The 19682-nt window shown below is 45.4% G+C and overlaps 1 protein-coding gene across 1 annotated transcript in view; it reads right to left on the bottom strand.

Moving 5' to 3' along the window:
- RNF213 (ring finger protein 213) overlaps positions 1-19682 on the bottom strand; it is a 2876335-nt gene that overhangs the window by 2328914 nt on the left and 527739 nt on the right. Inside the window, exon 10 of the mRNA XM_086931045.1 lies at positions 17700-17895. Coding sequence (XP_086787171.1) covers positions 17700-17895 — 196 coding nt within the window. The remainder of the gene's footprint in view (positions 1-17699; positions 17896-19682) is intronic.

Raw genomic sequence — 19682 nt, forward strand, 5'->3', positions numbered from 1 at the left:
GTTCAAGGGGTATATGTGACGGTATAACAGCTGGCTTAACACGCCCTCTAGAGTTTAGCCTAAAGACTCCTCTTGTCCATGCTACTAGGATAGCTGGTCTATAAGGTTGACTTACAACCAATCATCAATAAGGGTCGTTTGGAATGATACACAGTGATCACTAGAATAGTGAGCACTACATATCAGGCCAACTTCTCACATTCTTCTCCTGCGCATTCAACCATTCTCACACGTTGCGGCTTCCTTCTATTGCACGCTTTGGTGAAGTGACCTTTAAGTCCACAATGAGTGCATTTTACTTCGCGTGCAGGTCACTTTGGATCATTGGCCATGTGAGATGTGTTCAAACACCTGTAACAATGTCCCCAGTTTTTTGTTTCGCTACCTTTATATGTTGGTTTGTAGTTTTTGTTCCATTTCTGCTTATTATTTTTCCTTTTGTCAGTAATTCTGCTTATAGTATCACTTTTCTTTTCCTTGTTTTCTGATAGTACAGCCTTTGCACATCTTCCCGTGAGTTCTGCCTTGCGCGCAATGTCCATAGTGTTCTGCAGTGGGTATTCCCCCTTGGCCCGCAAGTTGTCTTGTATGTTGGTATTTGAGCCCTGCATAACAATCTGATCTCTAATAAACTCATTGTGAAGTGCACCAAAACGACAATTAATGGCCAGGTTCTTAAGTGCAGAAGGTATATGCTACTTACCAGTATGCATCTGTTCGTGGCATAGAGGGCTGCAGAGTGGTACATTATGAATAGATCGCCATCTGGTGTTGGGCTCGGATGATTGCACTTGTTTTTCTCTTGGAGAGTCTTTTGTAGCTTGGTGACTCCTCCTTTGGTTGCTAGTGCGCATGGGCATCGGCTCCATCCTTAGATTGTTTTGCCATAGTAGGATTAGATGGAGTAGTATGATAGAATACAGATAGAAATGCCCATGTAAGTGTATCTAAATAAGATATTGTTGGAACAGACACAGGTTTCCGGGGAGGCTGGGAGGGCATGTACCACTCTGCAGCCCTCTATGCCAAGAACAGATGCATACTGGTAAGTAGCATATTCCGTTCGAGGCATATGGGCTGCAGATGGTACATTATGAATAGACTATACAGCAGTTCTCTCCCTAGCGGTGGTCGCCCGTGTCTGTTGCAACAGTCTGAAATAAAGTCTTTAATACAGCTTGTACATGTACATGTAAATGTACATGTATTTATAGGTTTCCCAAGAATGCCATAGATGCTCCTAGTTTACGTGTAGAGTGAGCTCTAGGAGGAACAGTTAATGTCCTCTTTGCTTTTAAGTAGCATATTTGTATACATTTTACAATCCATCTGGCAATGCCTGCTTTAGAGATGGGATTGCCCTTATGTGTAGGAGAAAACGCTACAAATAGCTGTTTTGTCTTTCTGAAAGTTTGTGTTCTTTCTATATAATACAATATTGCCCTTCTGACATCCAATGTATGTAGGGCCCTTTCCGCTACTGTTTGTGGTTTTGGAAAGAAGACCGGTAGTTCCACTGACTGGTTGATGTGGAATGCTGAAATTACTTTAGGCAATAATTTTGGGTTTTTTCCAAGAACCACTTTGTTTTGGTGTAACTGCATGAATGGTTCTTGAATTGTAAACGCTTGCAACTCACTTACTCTTCTGAGTGAAGTGATAGCTATGAGAAAGGCCACCTTCCATGTGAGGAATTGTATTTCACACCTATGCATAGGGTGGTCCCATTAGTCTGGTAAGCACTATGTTGAGATTCCAGATTGGGGAAGGTGGTAGTATTGGTGGAATGACTCTTTTGAGTCCTTCCATGAAGGCTTTAATTGCTGGTACTTTAAACAGGGAAAGATGTTGTCTGTTTTGTAGGTACGCCGCTATAGCTGCGAGATGAACTCTGATAGAGGTATATGCTAAGTTACATTGCTGCAAGTGTAGTAAATAGCAAATAATCTGTTTAGTGGATGCGTCCAGAGGGTTGATGTGATTACTGTTACAGTGTACAGCAAACCTTTTCCATTTTGCTGCATAGCATGCTCTGGTGGTAGGACGTCTTGCTTGTTTAATGATTTCCATACATTCTGGAGGTAAATCTAAATATCCAAACTCTATGACCTCAGGAGCCAGATCGCCAGGTTCAATTGTTTGGGATCTGGGTGCATTATTTCTCCATGGTTCTGTATAAGGTGCATGGGTAATAATCTTAGCTTTTGATGTGGCACCTGTGATAGTTGCAGTAGCGTGGTGAACCACGGCTGTCTTGCCCACGTGGGTGCTACTAGTATCATTGTCATTGAGTGCTGTTGCAGTTTCCGAACCATTAATGGAATTAGTGGGAGAGGGGGAAAAGCGTAAGCAAATTTGTTGGACCAATTTATCCATAGTGCATTGCCCTGGGACCGGTGGTGTGGGTACCTGGATGCGAAGTTTTGGAATTTTGCGTTCTGATGATTGGCAAACAGATCTGTCGTGCAGCTCCCATTCGTGTACTTGTTCTGACTCTCTGCTTAGGATGTCTGCTATCTGATTTTGAACTCCTGGTAGGTGTTCTGCTAACAGATAGATCTTTTGAGGAATGGCCCATCTCCAAATGTCCTGTGCTAATTTGGATAGTTGGAGAGAGTGTGTCCCCCCCTGTTTTTGAATGTAATACATTGCAGTCATGTTGTCTGTTCTGATCAGGACTGCCTTGTTGGTTATTTGCATTTGGAAAGCTTTCAATGCTAGAAATACTGCTAGTAGTTCCAAGTAGTTGATGTGCAGTTTCTTTTGCTGCACACTCCATTTCCCCTGCACTGTGTATTTGTCCATATGCCCTCCCCATCCGGAGAGCGATGCGTCTGCTGTCAGTATCAGTTGTGGAATCGGTTCTAGGAACGACCGTCTCTTGGAAATATTTGTTGTGTTCCACCACTTCAGAGAGCGATGCGTACGGTCGTCTACCAACACCAGATCTGTAATCTAACCTTGAGCCTGATTCCACTGTGTCGCTAGACACTCCTGTAGTGGACGCATCTGTAGTCTGGCATGTGGTATTAGTAGTATGCAGGAGGACATCATGCCTAACAGCTGCATAAACACTCGTGCTGGTAGTGAGTGTTGTGGTTGAAATCTTTGTATCAACGTGACCATTGTTTGTATCCCGATTGGATTGGGGTATGCTTTGGCTCTTTCTGTGTCTATAGTAGCCCCCAGGTATTGTTGAATCTTGTTTGGTTGTAGGTGGGATTTCTTGTAGTTCACTGTAAACCCTAGGTGGTGCAGTAATTGAATGGTCTTCTGTGTGTTGTGAAGGCATTCTTCTTGTGACTTGGCCTTTATTAACTAATCGTCCAAGTAAGGGAAGACATGTATTTGTTGTCTTCTTAGGTGCGCTGCAACCACTGCTAGGCATTTTGTGAACACTCTTGGTGCCGTTGTGACCCCAAACGGAAGGACCTTGAACTGATAATGCTGTCCTTCCACTACAAACCTTAGGTATTTTCTGTGGGCTTTGTGAATTGGGATGTGAAAGTAAGCGTCTTTTAGATCCAGTGTAGAAAGAAAGTCCCCTTTCTTCAGTAAAGGAAGTACTTGTTGGAGCGTGACCATGTGGAAATGTTACGAATTTATGTATGCATTGAGAGGTCTGAGGTCTAAAATTGGCCTTAGAAACCCGTCTTTCTTGGGAATTAGGAAGTATAGAGAGTATACTCCTGTCCCTTGTTGATGTTTTGGAACCTTCTCTATAGCATGCTTTTGTAGCAGTGATAGTATTTCCTGTTTTAACAATGTTAGATGATCTTGACTCATTGGACGCTGTCTGGGGGGGATGTTTGGTGGGGTAGCTGTGAGTTCTAGGCAATAACCATGTTGGATAATTTGTCTCACCCACTTGTCTGATGTGATGTTTTCCCAGACAGGTAGGAACTGTGATAGACGTCCCCCGACCGGTGTTATGTGGTCTGGGGGGAGTTGTATTAAGTCACTGTTTTGGGGTTGGGGAGTTGCGGTTGTTATTATTTCCGCGACCTCTACCCTTGTTGTTGTTACCTCTGTAACTGCCTCTTGAATTACCTCTTGGTGATGCTGGTGTAAAAGAGGTAGATTGCTGACTTGTTCCTGTACTTTGAGCCCCCTCTATAGGTGGATCTACGAAAGGAACCCCTTTGTGTTGGCTGTTGTAATGCTCCCATTGACTTAGCCGTTTCTGTGTCCTTTTTCATCTTTTCTAAAGTCTCATCTGTGCCTGAGCCGAAAAGTGTCTTCTGATCAAAAGGTTGGTTCAATAAATATGTTTGTACTTCTTGTTTGAACCCTGAGACTCTAAGCCATGCATGTCTTCTTATCAAGACACTGGTGTTGATGGCAGTGTCTGCTGCGTCCAGGGCGCATTTAATGGAAGTGTTAGTTATAATCTTTCCTTCCTGTTTAAGCTGATCTGCCCTTTTCTGATGTTCTTTAGGGAGATGTGTGATGAGCTTTTCTAACTCATCATAGTGCGCCCTATCATAGCGTGCAAGTAGCGCTTGTGTATTGGCTATGCGCCAGCTGTTTGCCGCTTGTGATGCTACTCTTTTTCCTAATGCATCTATTAATTTTGACTCTTTATCAGGTGGAGGGGCTTCTCCCGTAGATAATGAGTTTGCCCTTTTGCGAGCGTTGGAAACCACAAGCGAGTCCAGAGGTACCTTACCCTTGATAAATATTGGGTCCTTTGGAGCTGCCTTATATTTTTTATCAATTCTTGGGTTTAACACCCTAGCCCTCACTGGGTCTTTAAATATGCCTGTTGTGTGACTGAGAAGACTCTTCAGCATAGGTAGAGTACCTGATGTTCTTTGTGCAGTAGGTAATGTCTCTAATAAGAAATCCTCTAATTGAGGTTCTGTATGTAGGTCTACCTTATGATATTTTGCTGCCCTATTAATGAGCTGTACAAAACCTGTGTTATCATCAGGTGGTGAAGGTTTTGAGGGATATAACTGTGGGCCGTTGTCCTCATCTGACCCTGCGTCATAATACTCCCATGGGTCTTCCTCATCTGGGATAGATTCATCGTCCCCATGAGGTTCCCCCTCCCCTGTGTCACTGTCTACATCTGTGTGAAGTGTAGATGGTCTTGGTGTAAAAGGTAGAGGAATAGTTGGCATAGTGTGAGGAATAGGAGAAGAGGGTGTGACCCTAGGTCGAGGAGAAGTAGGAGGAGTTGTATTTGTCCCCATTGTTCTCTTCTTAGAAGGAATAGCTTTGTCCTCTAGCTGTTCATTCTTCCTCTTCTTCGTCACCACTTTGCCAGTTTGTGGATCGATAAACAAAATCTTTTGTTTCGGATCTGTTTGTTGCTCCTGTGTCGGTACCAAAGCTTTTGGTTCCGAAAGGTGCCTTTGCTTCCGATCGTCAATGTTCGGTGTCTTCGGCACCGAGGATTTGCTTGAGTCCGATTTTTTCGGTGCCGAGTGAGTCTTCGACATCGAAGCGTGTTTCGGTTTCGACATGGAATGTTTAGATCCCGAGCTTTCTCTTGCGTGAAGCTTCGGTGTCGAAGTCGATGTCGACCGTTTCTCGGATCAGACATGGTGGGAGGACGAGAGTTTCGGTTTCAGTTACGTTGCCGGGCCCGAAGGCGGGGCGTCGGAAACTTTTTTCAGCGGTTTGACCGGGCTCGAAGGCGGGGTCGTTACCGCACGGGGTCGGTTTTTTGGTAAGGGGACGTCGTCACTCACAGTTTGTTGAACGTCGAGTTCTTCGACCGCCGACTCGTCCCCTTCCGACCCCGACTGTTCTTCATGATCCTCTTCTTCTTCGAGGTTCTGGTCTTCGAACAGCTCCGGGATCGCCTCCGACTGCATTCTGGAAACCTCGTGTCTTCGAGCTCGACGGTTTCTAATCGTCGACTTGGAAGAAAAAGCTGCGCAGGCTTCGCAGTTCCTGGATTCGTGTTCAGGCGACAGGCAGAGGTTTCACACCTCGTGTAGGTCCTTGTGTGGGAACTTAGCACCACACGTTGGACATTTCTTAAATGGAGTCCTTTCCATGGACTCCGGGCTTGACCTCGTCGAGAAGGCCTCCTGTTCGTCGACGTAGATCAAAGTTTTTCTTTGATGTTGGAATCGAAACGCGTCGGAATGGAAATGAAATCGCGTTCGATAACAATACCGTCGAATTGGAAAGGGAATACGCGCCGAAAAGTCACTTCTTTCCGAAGTCGATCTGGAGCGCTTCAATCCTCATCCGAACCGGATGGCTGAAAAAAATAATCTAAGGATGGAGCTGATGCCAATGCGCACTAGCAACCAAAGGAGGAGTCACAAAGCTACAAAAGACTCTCCAAGAGAAAAACAAGTGCAATCATCCGAGCCCAACACCAGATGGCGATCTATTCATAATGTACCATCTGCAGCCCATATGCCTCAAACACTCAATTATCGATTGGTTCTTCCTCACCCTGCTTTCTGTGGAAGAATTTGTAACTATCTACACCAACACATACTGTCGGTTTGTAATATGTGTTGAGATCGTCAATGGCATTAGTAAACACGTCCCCTTCATTTTCAGCCCTGATCTTTTTATTTATTGCGATGTACACTTTAATCCCTCCAGCACCTAAACAATGCATGAGCATTTTGTACTTTTTTCAGGCTTTACCTCATCATCTTCTTCTAATGTTGCAATATAGTTTAGGAAATAATCCCTCCATTCTTCCCACTTAAGTGCTGGTTCTCCTCCTGCACGTAGGAAGGTCTCTGGTGGCGACAAGTTCCATATGCAACCCGATGCAATCTTATTTTGAAATTATTTTGGAAGGTACAACTGTTATAAATAATGGAGACTTATCAGGCCATAAATTGATAAATTTGTTAGCTATAGCTTGAATGTGTGACAACTGAAACAGTTAAACAGGTAGACGTGCGCCACTTTATAAACTTACTATTTTTTAAATATGTGGTAGAACTCACACTTGCTGCACAATCCCTTGCAACAAATTTTTGGTACCCGCTTTAAACACGTTTAAATTGAGATGTTTTTGTCTTGTGGGCTATTTTATTGCTTATTGTATATTCCGCCTGCTGACCCCAGATCACACCGGTACTCGAGCTGTGTCCGTGCCCCATGTTGATTTTGCGATGTCTATTTTTTGAGTCGCACTGCGTCTAAACATGTGATTTTTTATTGACACTAGGTGGCGCTCACGTCGTGCAGTTGTACTGGTATAGTCGATCCGGACTCAGCTACTGCTTCCTCGTAGATCAAAATGGCCGCTGCGTCATTCAGCTGTGAGCGTGATGACGTGGTGCGGTCGATTTCACTCAGCTGCAAGGCGGTTGACAGTTGAAATGACAGTTATGCCCCGAAGAGTTTCTTGTGAACAAAAACTCGAGCGACGTTTTGCTCTTCAGTTTTAAACAGTACCTTTGCTTTGTTCCTTTTCTTTTGATCTTTGCGCAGGAAGTTCTTCGTGCAATGTGTGATTGGTCCGTCTGCCGTTATGCTGACCTTTGTGAAGCGCTGTTCTATCTCCGGTTACGTTTTCATTTGCCAGAATAGACGAAATTTCAAAAGTCTATTTATCCGACCTTGGCGATGGTTTCCCTTTTTTCCGTGTATACTCTTTTCATTAATTTGTAGTGCCGAGTCTTCACTGGAAATGCTGGCGGAAGGTCACCTCTTCAATTTATTCTCGATTCCCGTGGGTTCAGTGTTGGCGCCTCGTCGCCACTTTGTAAAGAACTATCACACTCGGAATAGGTGATAAAGTAAGTTCTTTATTAAAGCGCCAACACTGGCTCCTACAACAAGCGGAGCCTTCAAAGGTTTCCCGTCAGTTGGGTGATCAGCTGTCAACTGTCAGTTCTGACAGTTCACAGCTGGTGACCTCACTACGGTATCCACGCAGGGACACAACAAGGCGATCAGGCGTACGGTGTCCCATAAGAGAACACTACATTAAGTCACAACAGTGACCCCCAGAAGTGAGTCTGTGCTGCTGTCCTGGGACACCCCGGCTCCGAGCAGTGTGACAGACTGGCCGGGTGACTGCAGAGGGGCGGCGGGGTTCTCTGGCGAGGAGCTGCCCACCCTTCTTACTAAAGACTCCTCTGTGCTCCTGGGTCTGATGAGTATCATTCTGTGGGTCCGCCGAGGGTCCTGACGATGGTGGAAAAATACGGGCCGCTAGCTGCGGATTACATCCGGCACCACCGCACTCTGTACAATACAAAAGCACCTCCAGTCCACTAATTGATGGGTGACACCCGACCATGGGCAGACTCTAAGAACTAGATTAAGGTGACGGTGCTTCTGTGGCCTGGCTACCGCCATCAACTTTGGGGAGCGCCTCGCACTCAACAACGCAGCTTTTGTAGTGTAGTTCCTATTTTCCCTATCGGCCCTGCGCATTGGAATAACAAACAGCAGTGTAGACGTAGAAGTGCGGTCTTCCAGGTCTCTACTGACTATGCTAAACTTAATTGGGTTTGTACCAACTAGCTCAGAGGTCCCTGGAAACTTTCTTCACTGAATAGGAAGTGATCAGCTTCCCTGGTACAGACAAGAAGGGATTCAGTTTTCCAACAACCGCATAAACATGGAAACTTTGCTCCTTAGAATAAGAGTCCATCTCTAGAGTCGTGTGAAACAATAGACAGCTATTTCACTCAGTCAGTTGTGCAGATTACTTTCACCAAGATGCAGAGAATAGAGAGACGGGCGTTTTCAATAAAAGGTATTATTTATTGAACAGTCTTTATTCTCATGCAAGAGAAATGAATTGCCACAATTGCAAGACTTGTTATTATAAAAAGTGCGTACAGTAAAAGGAGAATTGCGAAATAATACTGTAAAAGCATTGATATGGTTTCTTAGCCATACAATGGTTAAAATGGATAAAATATATACATTCATATATACATTTGACTAACGTACTCAACTGGTGCTTCTAACTATGCCTACCCCAGTGTACCCGACCTAAGCCTAATACTTGGGAGGGAGTAAGTAAGAAGCAGTTTAGTTAAGTTGGTTTTGCCAAGGTTTTGCTTTAAGAAATCTCTCTCTAAGGGTTTAGTCAACACCATACCTCTGGAATAGAATGTTGGAGGGCTGGTATCTCCTTTCAGGACTCGATATTCCAGTCACCCGCAAGGGTAGGCTGGAAACGCCGGAGCTGGATTTTCTCGGCAGGAGAAAAGACAGCGTCTTTCTCAGCGCGTCAAGGAGGAGGAGGGGCAGCGTACGTGGGCTTCTCGCATCTGCTGGGCTCTGCAAGAGACAGCTGTTCTGCTCCTGTATACACCACACCATCGCATCTGCCTAAGGCAACGTTGGTAATATTTATACCTGAAAGGTGCCTTGTTTGACGTAAGTTTTTGGACATAAGACGTCAATAAAGATGTCACCGGAACTGGTCGTTCTTACAGTGCTCATTAGAGTTCTATTACTAATAAAAACAAAGCAAGCGGGGCTTTCCCAGGTTGCTGGGGGTTTTATCTTGTTGAAGAACTCGGAGTGTAATCTAGGAATCTAAGATAGTGGCTTCTGCTGTGTCATCTACTGTAATGAGCTGCAGAGGCGAGATTCTGAAATATGGCTCTGATCGTTTATGCCATTATAGGGGTATGGATGGATTATAGCCGTATAGGGGCATAAGGTCACAATATTGATCGGGGTCCTAGATTAGAACACGACACTTTAAGTGCGAGTCCCTGCCTTGGAATAAATGGATAAAGCTGTGCATACAGTGTGGAAAGCAGTAGAGTGCTAGAGATCTGCTCCTGGCAATAACTGCAGTGGCAACCAGAAGTGCACAGGCTTAACAGCTAGCCTGGCTTAGCTGTGTAACTGAGGCGGCTGGTTCTAGACTGTCTCTGCAGCTTTGGAGCATCTGCCTACTGCCCCGAGCGGCCGGCAATGGATGAGTGCCACTGCACTCAGCCCCAACAAAGCCTCTGCTGTGAGGCACGTCCTGCTTCCTGATAGTTCGTCTGCCTCATCCTGACGCCTCTGCTGTGACGCCTGACGGGACTCCCAGCCTCGAGATGGCCCAGTGGCGCAAGGTGGGGGACTTGTAATCCGGTGGTGAGCCTACTCAGAAGTGTGGGAAACGGTGCAGCTCTTCCCAGCCGGGCTCGGCTACTCAGGAGTCTCTGCCAGCTTCACCAATAGTGTGGCCTTTGATGAAGTTGCGGTCTGAGGAGTGTTCCCCACATTGAAGTGCTGCGAGGGGTTACCGCAGGGCACTGGTGAATGTTGCGTCATCTCTCAGACTTAATTGTAGCGTGGGGCCCGCGGTTGTGTCTGCCGGTGACCCGGTCGCAGCGGCTGTGATCCCCACGTCTCACTATATTGTGGTGCCTCGCTCGACAGTGAAAGGTCCGTGCCAGAAACAGCGGGGAAACGCTGATTGCCCACGGACCAGTGTTGTTCTGCGGTGGGGGTAAGGAGGCTGAGCTGCTGCATCGTGCAGGCCCATTCTGCAGTGATCTGGCCCGGCGGTCCATGGTGTGCGTGAGCAGACTGCCGACTCTCTTACTGCCCTGTTATGGAACCTCAGTGTGGTTAGAGAACTACTGACCCCATAGTCTCTCTCAGTCCCTGGCTTCTGGTCCGTGTAAGGCCCAGGGGTCAGTCACTGGACTCAGAGACACTCAACAGGAGGTGATCCCCTGATAATAGCTTCACCCGCCCTCACCTGTGAAATGACTGCTAACATCAGGACTTCTTTTGGGCTTAAGTGTGAATTTATGAGCGCCCTTTTTGTATGTTTATGGCATGTTGCTATAATTAGACTAGCATGTCCTCCTATCACTGACCCCAAAGATGGCACTGTGTGCTTTATGTCCTGGATGGCAAAGGTTCTGGAATGGCCTGTGCTAGGTTTTTTTCCTTAGAGATGGGGCAAACTCATGGCCACAGAGAGAAACATTCTGTTCCCCTAACTGATGCGGTTGGTTCCCACTTAGTACTTTTTCTCTCTTTATCTACTTCCTCTGCTCCTATCCCCCCTGACCTGAATCTCTCCCCTTGCCTGCTATACCACCTAGCCCCCTGTCTTTTTGTGCCTATTGACTAAGCACTCATTCTCCCCTTATTGGGGAAAGATCATCTTCTTATACTCTGGAGGCTGAGCGAACCGCTGAGAGAGTCCACAGCGCTAAGGGAGCCACTCACAGTAGAGGTATGGTATGGCACACCTTACCAAAGCACTTCCTCTCCCCTTTTTGGGAAAGGAACCAGTATGTAGGCCTTGGAGTCTCAGAGACCCCTTTGAAAGAGTCCACTGCGTATGGGGAGCCTCTTTCAACTGAGATGGGGAAATTATACCATTTCCCCTGGGATCACAGCTTACTGGACTTTGGGTGCAGCTTTGACTCGTCTACCGGTTTGTGTACCCGTCACCCTCCCCATCCTCTTTCCATGCTGTGTCTCTCACCCTCCCCTTCTCTTTCCCTCCTCCATTCTCTCTCTTCTTCCCCTTGCCTGCTTTTTCCCTTATGTATATGTTATTTTTGTTTGTCTTGACCTTACATGTAACTATGTTTGCCAAGCTCTAATATCTGTGTAACGTTTGCAATGATGTAACCTGCAACTATGGTCTGATACTCATGTAAAGCGCTCTGATACCTCCGGGTCTAGCCAGCGCTATATAAAACCTTTAAAATAAATAAAATAAAGAAGGAGTTACGGGTGGCAGATAAATAAGTGTATTCATTTGCAGTAGGGTGTAAAGTACGCCAGGTATCAACCCACCCCAGGCCCTGTACTAGAGGATGTAGTATGGATTCTTGCATGCCTGTAAACAGCCCCACCGACCACCATCTATTAACCGAGGGACACAACGTTGTTCCAGTCGGCCCCTGCCACCAGCAGGCCCTGCGGAAAGTCAGCCCATTGGGAGGTCACTTGTTCTACTAGGGATAGCTACAAGGGTGGAGGGCATAGACTCATAGCAACGTGAGAGGCTCACCAAAGAGCTTGCCTGTTACCCCAACATACCTGCCCTATGGATCACACCAGGAACGGTCAAGGACAAATGGTAGCCTGCATGAATAAGGATTGCCACCCCTCAGGATCCCCTGGTGAAGCCAGAATGATAAGTCTGAACAAAGCCAAAGCTCGTCAGACATAGTGTCTGTTGTCCAAGAGGTGTGTTTCTTGAATTATAAGAATGTCAGCGTTATAGCGCTCAGCCTGGCGAAGCACCTCCCCGCGCTTAACCTTGTCTAGTAAGCCGCGAATGTTCCAGCTAACAATAGTTAAGCACCTATCCTGAGTGTGAGTCATGTTATGTCGGTGATGTATACATAGACCATGGAGTGGGTATCAGAATGGGTGCAAGCTCTAAGCAAGAAAAAGGTCAGTGTGACAAACAAACAACAAACAATTCCCAAACAACCCAACCCTCCCGCCAGCAACCCACCCCAATACCTATAAAATGCTGAAGCATCTGTTGCTGCATGGCGAACGTTCCTTCCTCCATAGGGGGTGGAAACCACTCCCATCCAATGGATCCCAACGAACCCTGAAGGGTGAATCTATGCAATTAAAATCTTGACAGAATGTACAACTCTATACAGCCCAAAGTAAATTGCCTTTAAGAATAATGCAGCTTTAACAAGAGTCCAGAAGCATATCATCATGTTGGGGACCGGGATTGCCGACCATCCGCTGCCCCACTACGAGATCTAGTGCGGAGTCTGGATCCGCGCCTCGAGCGCGACCAGCGTTGCTGTTTCCCAGTGGGCCCAGGCCCACCTCGATCTGAAACTACAGAAGTAGAGTCGATGTCCATACCCGAGGGGGTGTTAGTCTTCCGTTTAAGCGACTCGTCTATCCACTGGAAGCCCTCTTCGGGAGAGTCAAAGAAATAGGTCTGTGATTTAAACACGAAGCACAGGCAGGCCGGGAACAACAGTGAATACTGGAGTTTCAGGCCAAGCAAGCAGGCCTTTGCCTCGGTAAATGATTGTCGGCGCTGCTGGACCAATTTGGTGTTATCAGGAAAAATCATGATAGGTCGCGAGTACCTCTTTGATGCGGGCCTGCTGGATGATCCCAACTCGGTCTCTGTAGTTGAGAAAGCGAGCAATCAATGGGCGGGGGCGAGCTCCCAGGAGTGGCTTCTGCTGTAAGACGTGATGAGCCTGCTCAATGATGAAGCAGGGAGACAAGGAGGAGGGACCCAGTCCGGAAGCCATTTGGTCAAAAAGGCCGCAGCGTAATTGGAGTTGCAGCTCTCGGAAAACCCAACGAAGCGGAGGTTGTTCCTCCGGGCCTGGCCCTCTGCGTCTTCCACCCTGGCCACGAGGCCACGCGTTAGCGACTCCAAAGCGACCTTTTTCTGAAGTGTGGTATCCACATCCTCTGTCGCGGAGATCCGCAATCCGCTGCACTGCATTACAAAGGTCCTGCTGGAAGAGCATGACGTTGGCTCCCACTGCATAGATTTTGGCGTCAAGGGAATCCCGGGATTGCATATTGGCCACCAACAGTGCGGCGTGATCAGGAACAGCAGGTGCCACGACCCCCAGGCCAGGAGGTGGGGCGGCAGCCTCAGTGTACTTGTCTATGGTAGGCTGTTTAGATGTGGCCGCGGTAGGTTTGTCCCTAACCATCATAAGAAATGCAGGGGAGGAAGTTGAAGTTGACTGGAAGAGAGAAGGTACCTCTGCCCCAGCCACAAGGACGCACCACTGGTAAAACAAAAGCGGTCATGGGTTGAGGGCCTAATACCCACAAGCCGCGCTGGTACCTAGCCCGGCCACCTCCACAGGCAGAGACCCCCCCCCCCTTACCTCCCTATGGGACAGACCCTGAAAGTAGCGTTGGGTGTGGTCCTAATCTCCCCGATGTAGGATAGTGGGGAAAGCGTGGGGGCCAAGGCACTCACCAAGGCGATGATCCAAGAAGGTCTCACAAAAGTTGCAGGCAAGCCAGTGTCCAAACAACTGCCTAGGCCCATGTCCACCAGAGTTGCAGATAGGGAGCAGACCGAAAGGCCAACGGACCCGCCTTCCGGACCTCTTCACATGCAGGATAGGACAGGGGATGGAGGGAGAGTCACTCCTCCAGCACTCGCCGCAGCCCGGGCCGATTCAAGCTATCCCGGGAATCCCAGAGAGGACTCCCGATGTAATGCGGGGATGGGGGCACCACCGCCCGGAAGGCCGGCCCTCCAACGGTGTGATCGGCCACCACAGGGCCCAGTCGGCAGGGCAGCTGATTCGCCCTTACAAAATGGCGGTCCACAGCCTGCAGTGCTCATCCCAAGGCTCCGGTGTAGGAAGGGGAGGAGCGGAGACAAAGAGTAGCTCCCGCCACACCCAGACAGCAGTCAGGAGAATCCCCATGGCCAGGCAGCTCACACAGCTCACAGGCAGCGGCGGAAGACTCCTCTCAGCGGATGTTGGGCACGCCTTGAACGATCCCCAGAACAAGCCGCCCCGGCGAGGACGGCAGGGCCGCAGCACTTGGAAGTCCGGAATATGCCAAGTAGACCCACCAAGAGTTCACCACAGCCTGCAGAGGTTCAGGGCCTAGGAATTTGCAGTGGGATGTCAGGACAGTCTAATGATTAATGTGTGGCTGCGGAGCAGTGTTAAAGCGTGTCCGCCATGTCGGACCTCTTGGCCACGAGAGGTACTGCACTTTGAGCTCACAGCCGGAGCTGTTTTCAGGCCAAAAGGAGCCCTCATGTGCTGTTGACACCTGCACGTGGGCCTCCTCCTGAGGGTCTTCAGCTCCAAAAAGGTTTGGCAGGTCCTCGGTGCTGTGGTTGGACATCTTGAGTCGTCGAGCTGATCAATCCTGGAGCATCTTCTTGGACCAAAAGGATTTGCAGGCCTTGCAGGTGGCTTCCTGATGGTCCGGAGACAGGCACAAGTTACACACCAGAGGAAGACCGGTGCATTGGTACTTGGCCGACACTGAGGGCAGAATCTGAAGCGTGTTTGCTCCATCACTGGGTGGACATGGTGTGGAGGGAAAGTAGATGATCAAGTCCGCCCTTAAGGGCGAAGGCCAACCAGGGCCCTGGTCAATTTGAGACGCTCTGACGTAGTCGATGCTGATGGAGACACAAGAGAGACTAAAAAGAACCGCAATCGAAAACAGTACTGACAGTAAGGTATGGAAGGGACAAACAGCGCCGTCATCAAACAGGTGCAAAGGAGCACACGTCCGAACCAGATAGCAGAAGAAAATTCAACAATGGTGTCAATGCCCATGCACATTACTAGCAAGAGGAGGAATCACCCTACCTCATGACTCAAAAGACTTCCGAGCCCAACACTAGAAGGCAAGATTATGCAGAACATGTGTATCTACAGCCACACATGCCTTGAAAATACATTTTCAGCATTTCTGTTTGTACTTCATGTCGAAGCCCAGATACAAATAGCTACGTACTGCATCTCAAAATCAGTCCAATTACCACCTAGCCTGCAGACACCTCTAGCTGGTCTTGATATGGGTGTTGGCAATAATTTGTTCTTGGACCATTTTCTGAGTGCTTTAGCAGTATGCCTCTGAGCAGAATTAAATAAGGCATTTGGAAATCTCTCAATGCCTGTGCTCAATACTTGTACTGGAAATGGAAATGTGTATATTAGTGTTAGTGAGTAGAGGCCCCACTTGTCTACGTTCTCAAACTCCTTAACCTCTTTATCTGTGGATAGTACAGTTGTAGCCCCGTTATAGTGACAGTTTTTGTGCGTTGTGACAAAGACAAAGTGTTCCACTGCAAACCGACAAAATAGAGATCTCGTGAAGTAACTATGTATTTTTTCGATAAATATATTAAGCAGACAAATAATTCGCAGATTTTTACATTGAGGTATTGTTGATATAGCTAGTGATGGTAGAATGTTATGTTCTGGAATCCCCTGTCTAGATCACAATACAAGATGGTGGGCAAAATAGAGTATGTGACACTATAGTAGATTCATACTGCAAAATACAGAACCTCATACCCAATATACTAAGTGACAGGCAAAATAAAATGTAGTTGGAAACTGAACACCACATTTTTACATTCGATCTCTGGTTTTATGATGTGGCATATGTATTAAAAGCTTGCATTGCAAAATCTCCTGTCGCACTGGATTACATAATGACTTGCCTTATGAATACAAATAGGCAGGTACGTTGTTTGCAACACTCTGCAATTGGGTACAAACATTGGGGTTGTGTCATTAGATCCCTATGTTTGCATTCCAAAATTGAGTCCCCTGGAAACTGTCTCCTTTCTGAATCAGTTATCACCTCTTATGAGGTGCCAGTAACTGATCATTGGTTTACAACCACTATCATTGATAAATACTACTGCGACCAGCAATTAGAAGGGGGCGCCCCTTTCACAGGCCTTCCCAATTTAAAATACTGAATTGATTGCAAAACCCATTTTGTAATTCCGAAAGGCTTTTCTAACTTGCAAAATGGCTGTAGTAAATAGAAAAAAATCAATGTTGTGGTTCCAAACATTGTGACTTTGCTAATCGCAGGGTTTGCAATTATAAAATGGCTTTGTACATCGGGCCTCTCATTACTAAACATGGAAATAAAAAGTGCTGGCTGCAGTCCCAGCTATATGACCGCGAAGATCATTATAAATCTTCACACCACGCAGTATGCAAGGTTGTCCAGAGACTAATTTACATTTTAGACTTCTTGAACAGGATTGCTTTTCCCCTTGTAGTTTTCTGATTAGATGTCAAGAAGATTTTTGACTTGCAGGGTGGAACTTCATGTGTAAGGTATTACCTTCAATAAACATAAGGCCAGAGTTCTTGGAATGGTAGAAAAGCCACACACCACAAAGTGAAGTGTGCAAGTTAAATAAAGTATTTGGTTCATAGAATTGTACCCGTCTCTTATTCTCTTTGCGGTGGATTTTCAACCATTGCCTTAGAGAAGAAAGATTTTTAATTGTCATTTAAGGAAGAGAATGATCAAATATTTGCAAGAGGACCACACAGGTTGTTTAAGAAGCTATTAGATAGGACTAGCAAAATTAGAAGATATGCAAACTTTGAAATAAAATGTATGCACTTATCAATGTGGGATTTGCATAGCACGAACCTAACTGAAATGCAACATTAGTACATCAGGACTTTTCTCATTACAGGGAATACCGATTATTATGGCAAGACTGACAAGTTTCAGGCATAAAAAGTAAAGAGCCTGATTTATTTTCTTTTCAAGTTGGAAAGGAAATTGAAACTCGATTACAAGCTTAAACTAGTTATTTACAAGAGCCATCCACATATATTAATTAATTGAACATTCTTAAGGATCCTGTCTGGTACTTGGGGTTATTCTTAAGGTAAAATAAGATTCCGTTAGAAGTATCCATCAGAATTGGACTGACATTGGTATGCCTGGCTTAGGTAGGTTTCCCCCAGTGGCAGTGGCAGTATACCAAGCACTCCATCAAAGTCCATATTTTCTGAATAGATATTTCAAAGTTAGAATGTTGTGGAAATGGGAGAATTGAGGAGAGTGGAAACACATGTGCATGACTCTGATAATTCCTATTACAATGTCCTGCAGGTTGTCTTTTCAAGGCTTCGCGAGGCTGTTAAGACTCTCACTGGTAATGGAATGCCACGTGGAAGATTAAATGTTTAGACATGAAACTCATGTAATGAATATGTGCAGATAGTATAAATATCCAGGATTGATAAACAGAAAAGGCCAATGTCTGCACAGCTGCAATGTTTAAATATACAAACCTTTTCATTACTGTAGCAAATGCCGGCATTCCTCAATTTATAGTATGTTCCCATTAGGGCATCCAAAACATCAATTCGAACTTCACTCAGAAATTCAGGCAGCTGGTCCAAAGGCAACAGACAGAACCAGGACCTGCCCAAGACTCTATCCACCTCCAGCAAATACTGCTTATTTTTCATGAAAGCTACAAGGTCCCTGTATCAAAGAAAAACAGAAACTGAATGAGCAAAGGTGAAAGAAAAAAAAGTCTTAGTGACAAAAACCTGGAAATGTGCATGTGGATGAAACTATCAACCATTATGTAACAAACTGGTATCTGTCCAAGGTCATATGAATGGAGCATGCCTTCTTCAGTGCAGCAATGGTGTTCACTGAAGAAGGCAGAATTGAAAAAACTAAGTAATAATATCTCTAGAACAAATAATGACAAACAAACATTTGAAATAAAGACATCTAACATGATTTCAATAATTTTAAGGAATCATAAAAGTCAAATGGCATTATTAAAATATGTGCGCCAAAGTTCAATAATAATACCAAATTATGGGCTATATGTATTAATGTCTGGTCACAAACTTGCAGTAAGTATTTTTGGCACCAGTATTACATTTGGCGAACTGGCTTATGTCAGTCCCCAAATTTCTGAGTTGGAATGGGTCACAGTTTGATCTGCCTCATTAATATTCATAAGGTAAGTCACAAATTGCAACTCATTTTAATTGACAGTGCAGGGAGGAATGATGGCCTGAAAGGGTAACCAGAGCACCAGGTCTGCGATTGCTATTAAGAAAGCTGTTTTTCAAAGAAGCGTCATTTCCTTTTTTTTATATATTTTTATTAGGAATTTTTTAACCCCTTTTTTTTTTAGACAAGGAGACAAGGCAAGGCAACATATATATATACTGATAGCAAAATAAAATCATGATACAGTCCAAACAAAGATAAATAAGATTTCATAGACCACACACAGAGCAAGAAAAACATTGTCCGACTTATAGGTGGGCAGAATTTCTGTAACAACAACTCATCATTTATACAAGCTTCGCACTTCAATTAATCAATTAAATCCATTCTGATATTGGAGACCAAATGTTTGGTCCCATAGTTCTTTTCCTTCTCCCTTTAGTTTTATAAATTGATAACTCCAGATTATACATTGCTAGCAGTCTTGAGCGCCAATTCATAAAGATGGGTGGATCGGGGCTAATCCAATCGTTTGTAATACACCCACGTACCACTGTCATAGATATAAATAAAAAAGAGATTATTGCTCTAGATCTAGTATTAGCCACCCTATCCGACCCTACCCCAATTAGAACTAATTCACCTGTTATTGTCAAAGGGGATCCCATTATTAAACCCCAAAATGTCTCAATTTCCTTAAAAAAATTCCCGTAATTTAGGACATGAAAAAAACCTATGTATTGAGTCCGCTGCATATAAGCCACACCTGTTACATTTAACTCCAGCAGTTGCCCCCCATTAAGAAATCTTCCTTGGTGTATAATATAAATCATAAAGGGCCACATAATGTTGACTGCGGATTCTTCCAGTTAATAAAACTTGATTAGCAAGCTCAGAGACTTTTTTATATTAATATCCTCAACACACAATTCATTTTCCCATTTTATTTTCCAAAAATGTAAGTCATCACAATATATTCCCATTAACTGTTGATAGAATTTTTTTCTTCATTTTTTCAATTAAAGGAATCTTTACAAACTGTTGTCCATTTCCTGACCCGAACCGAGCAAAGAAACTACGAATTTGAAGATATTTAAAGAACTCATGTTTGCCTAATCCATATTTTTTCCTGTAGGTCTAAAAATGATAATAATAGGCTCTAATCACACACATCCCCCAAGCGTTGTGTTTCTTTTAAGCCCCATCTATTTGACACTTGATCTCGAAAAATTATAGGAAGCAGCGCAGAAGCTGAAAATGGGGTGTGGGCATTCATATTTAAGACCCGTACCTTACGT

Source organism: Lissotriton vulgaris, chromosome 7 (assembly GCF_964263255.1).
Source record: "Lissotriton vulgaris chromosome 7, aLisVul1.2, whole genome shotgun sequence".
Lineage (NCBI taxonomy): Eukaryota > Metazoa > Chordata > Amphibia > Caudata > Salamandridae > Lissotriton > Lissotriton vulgaris.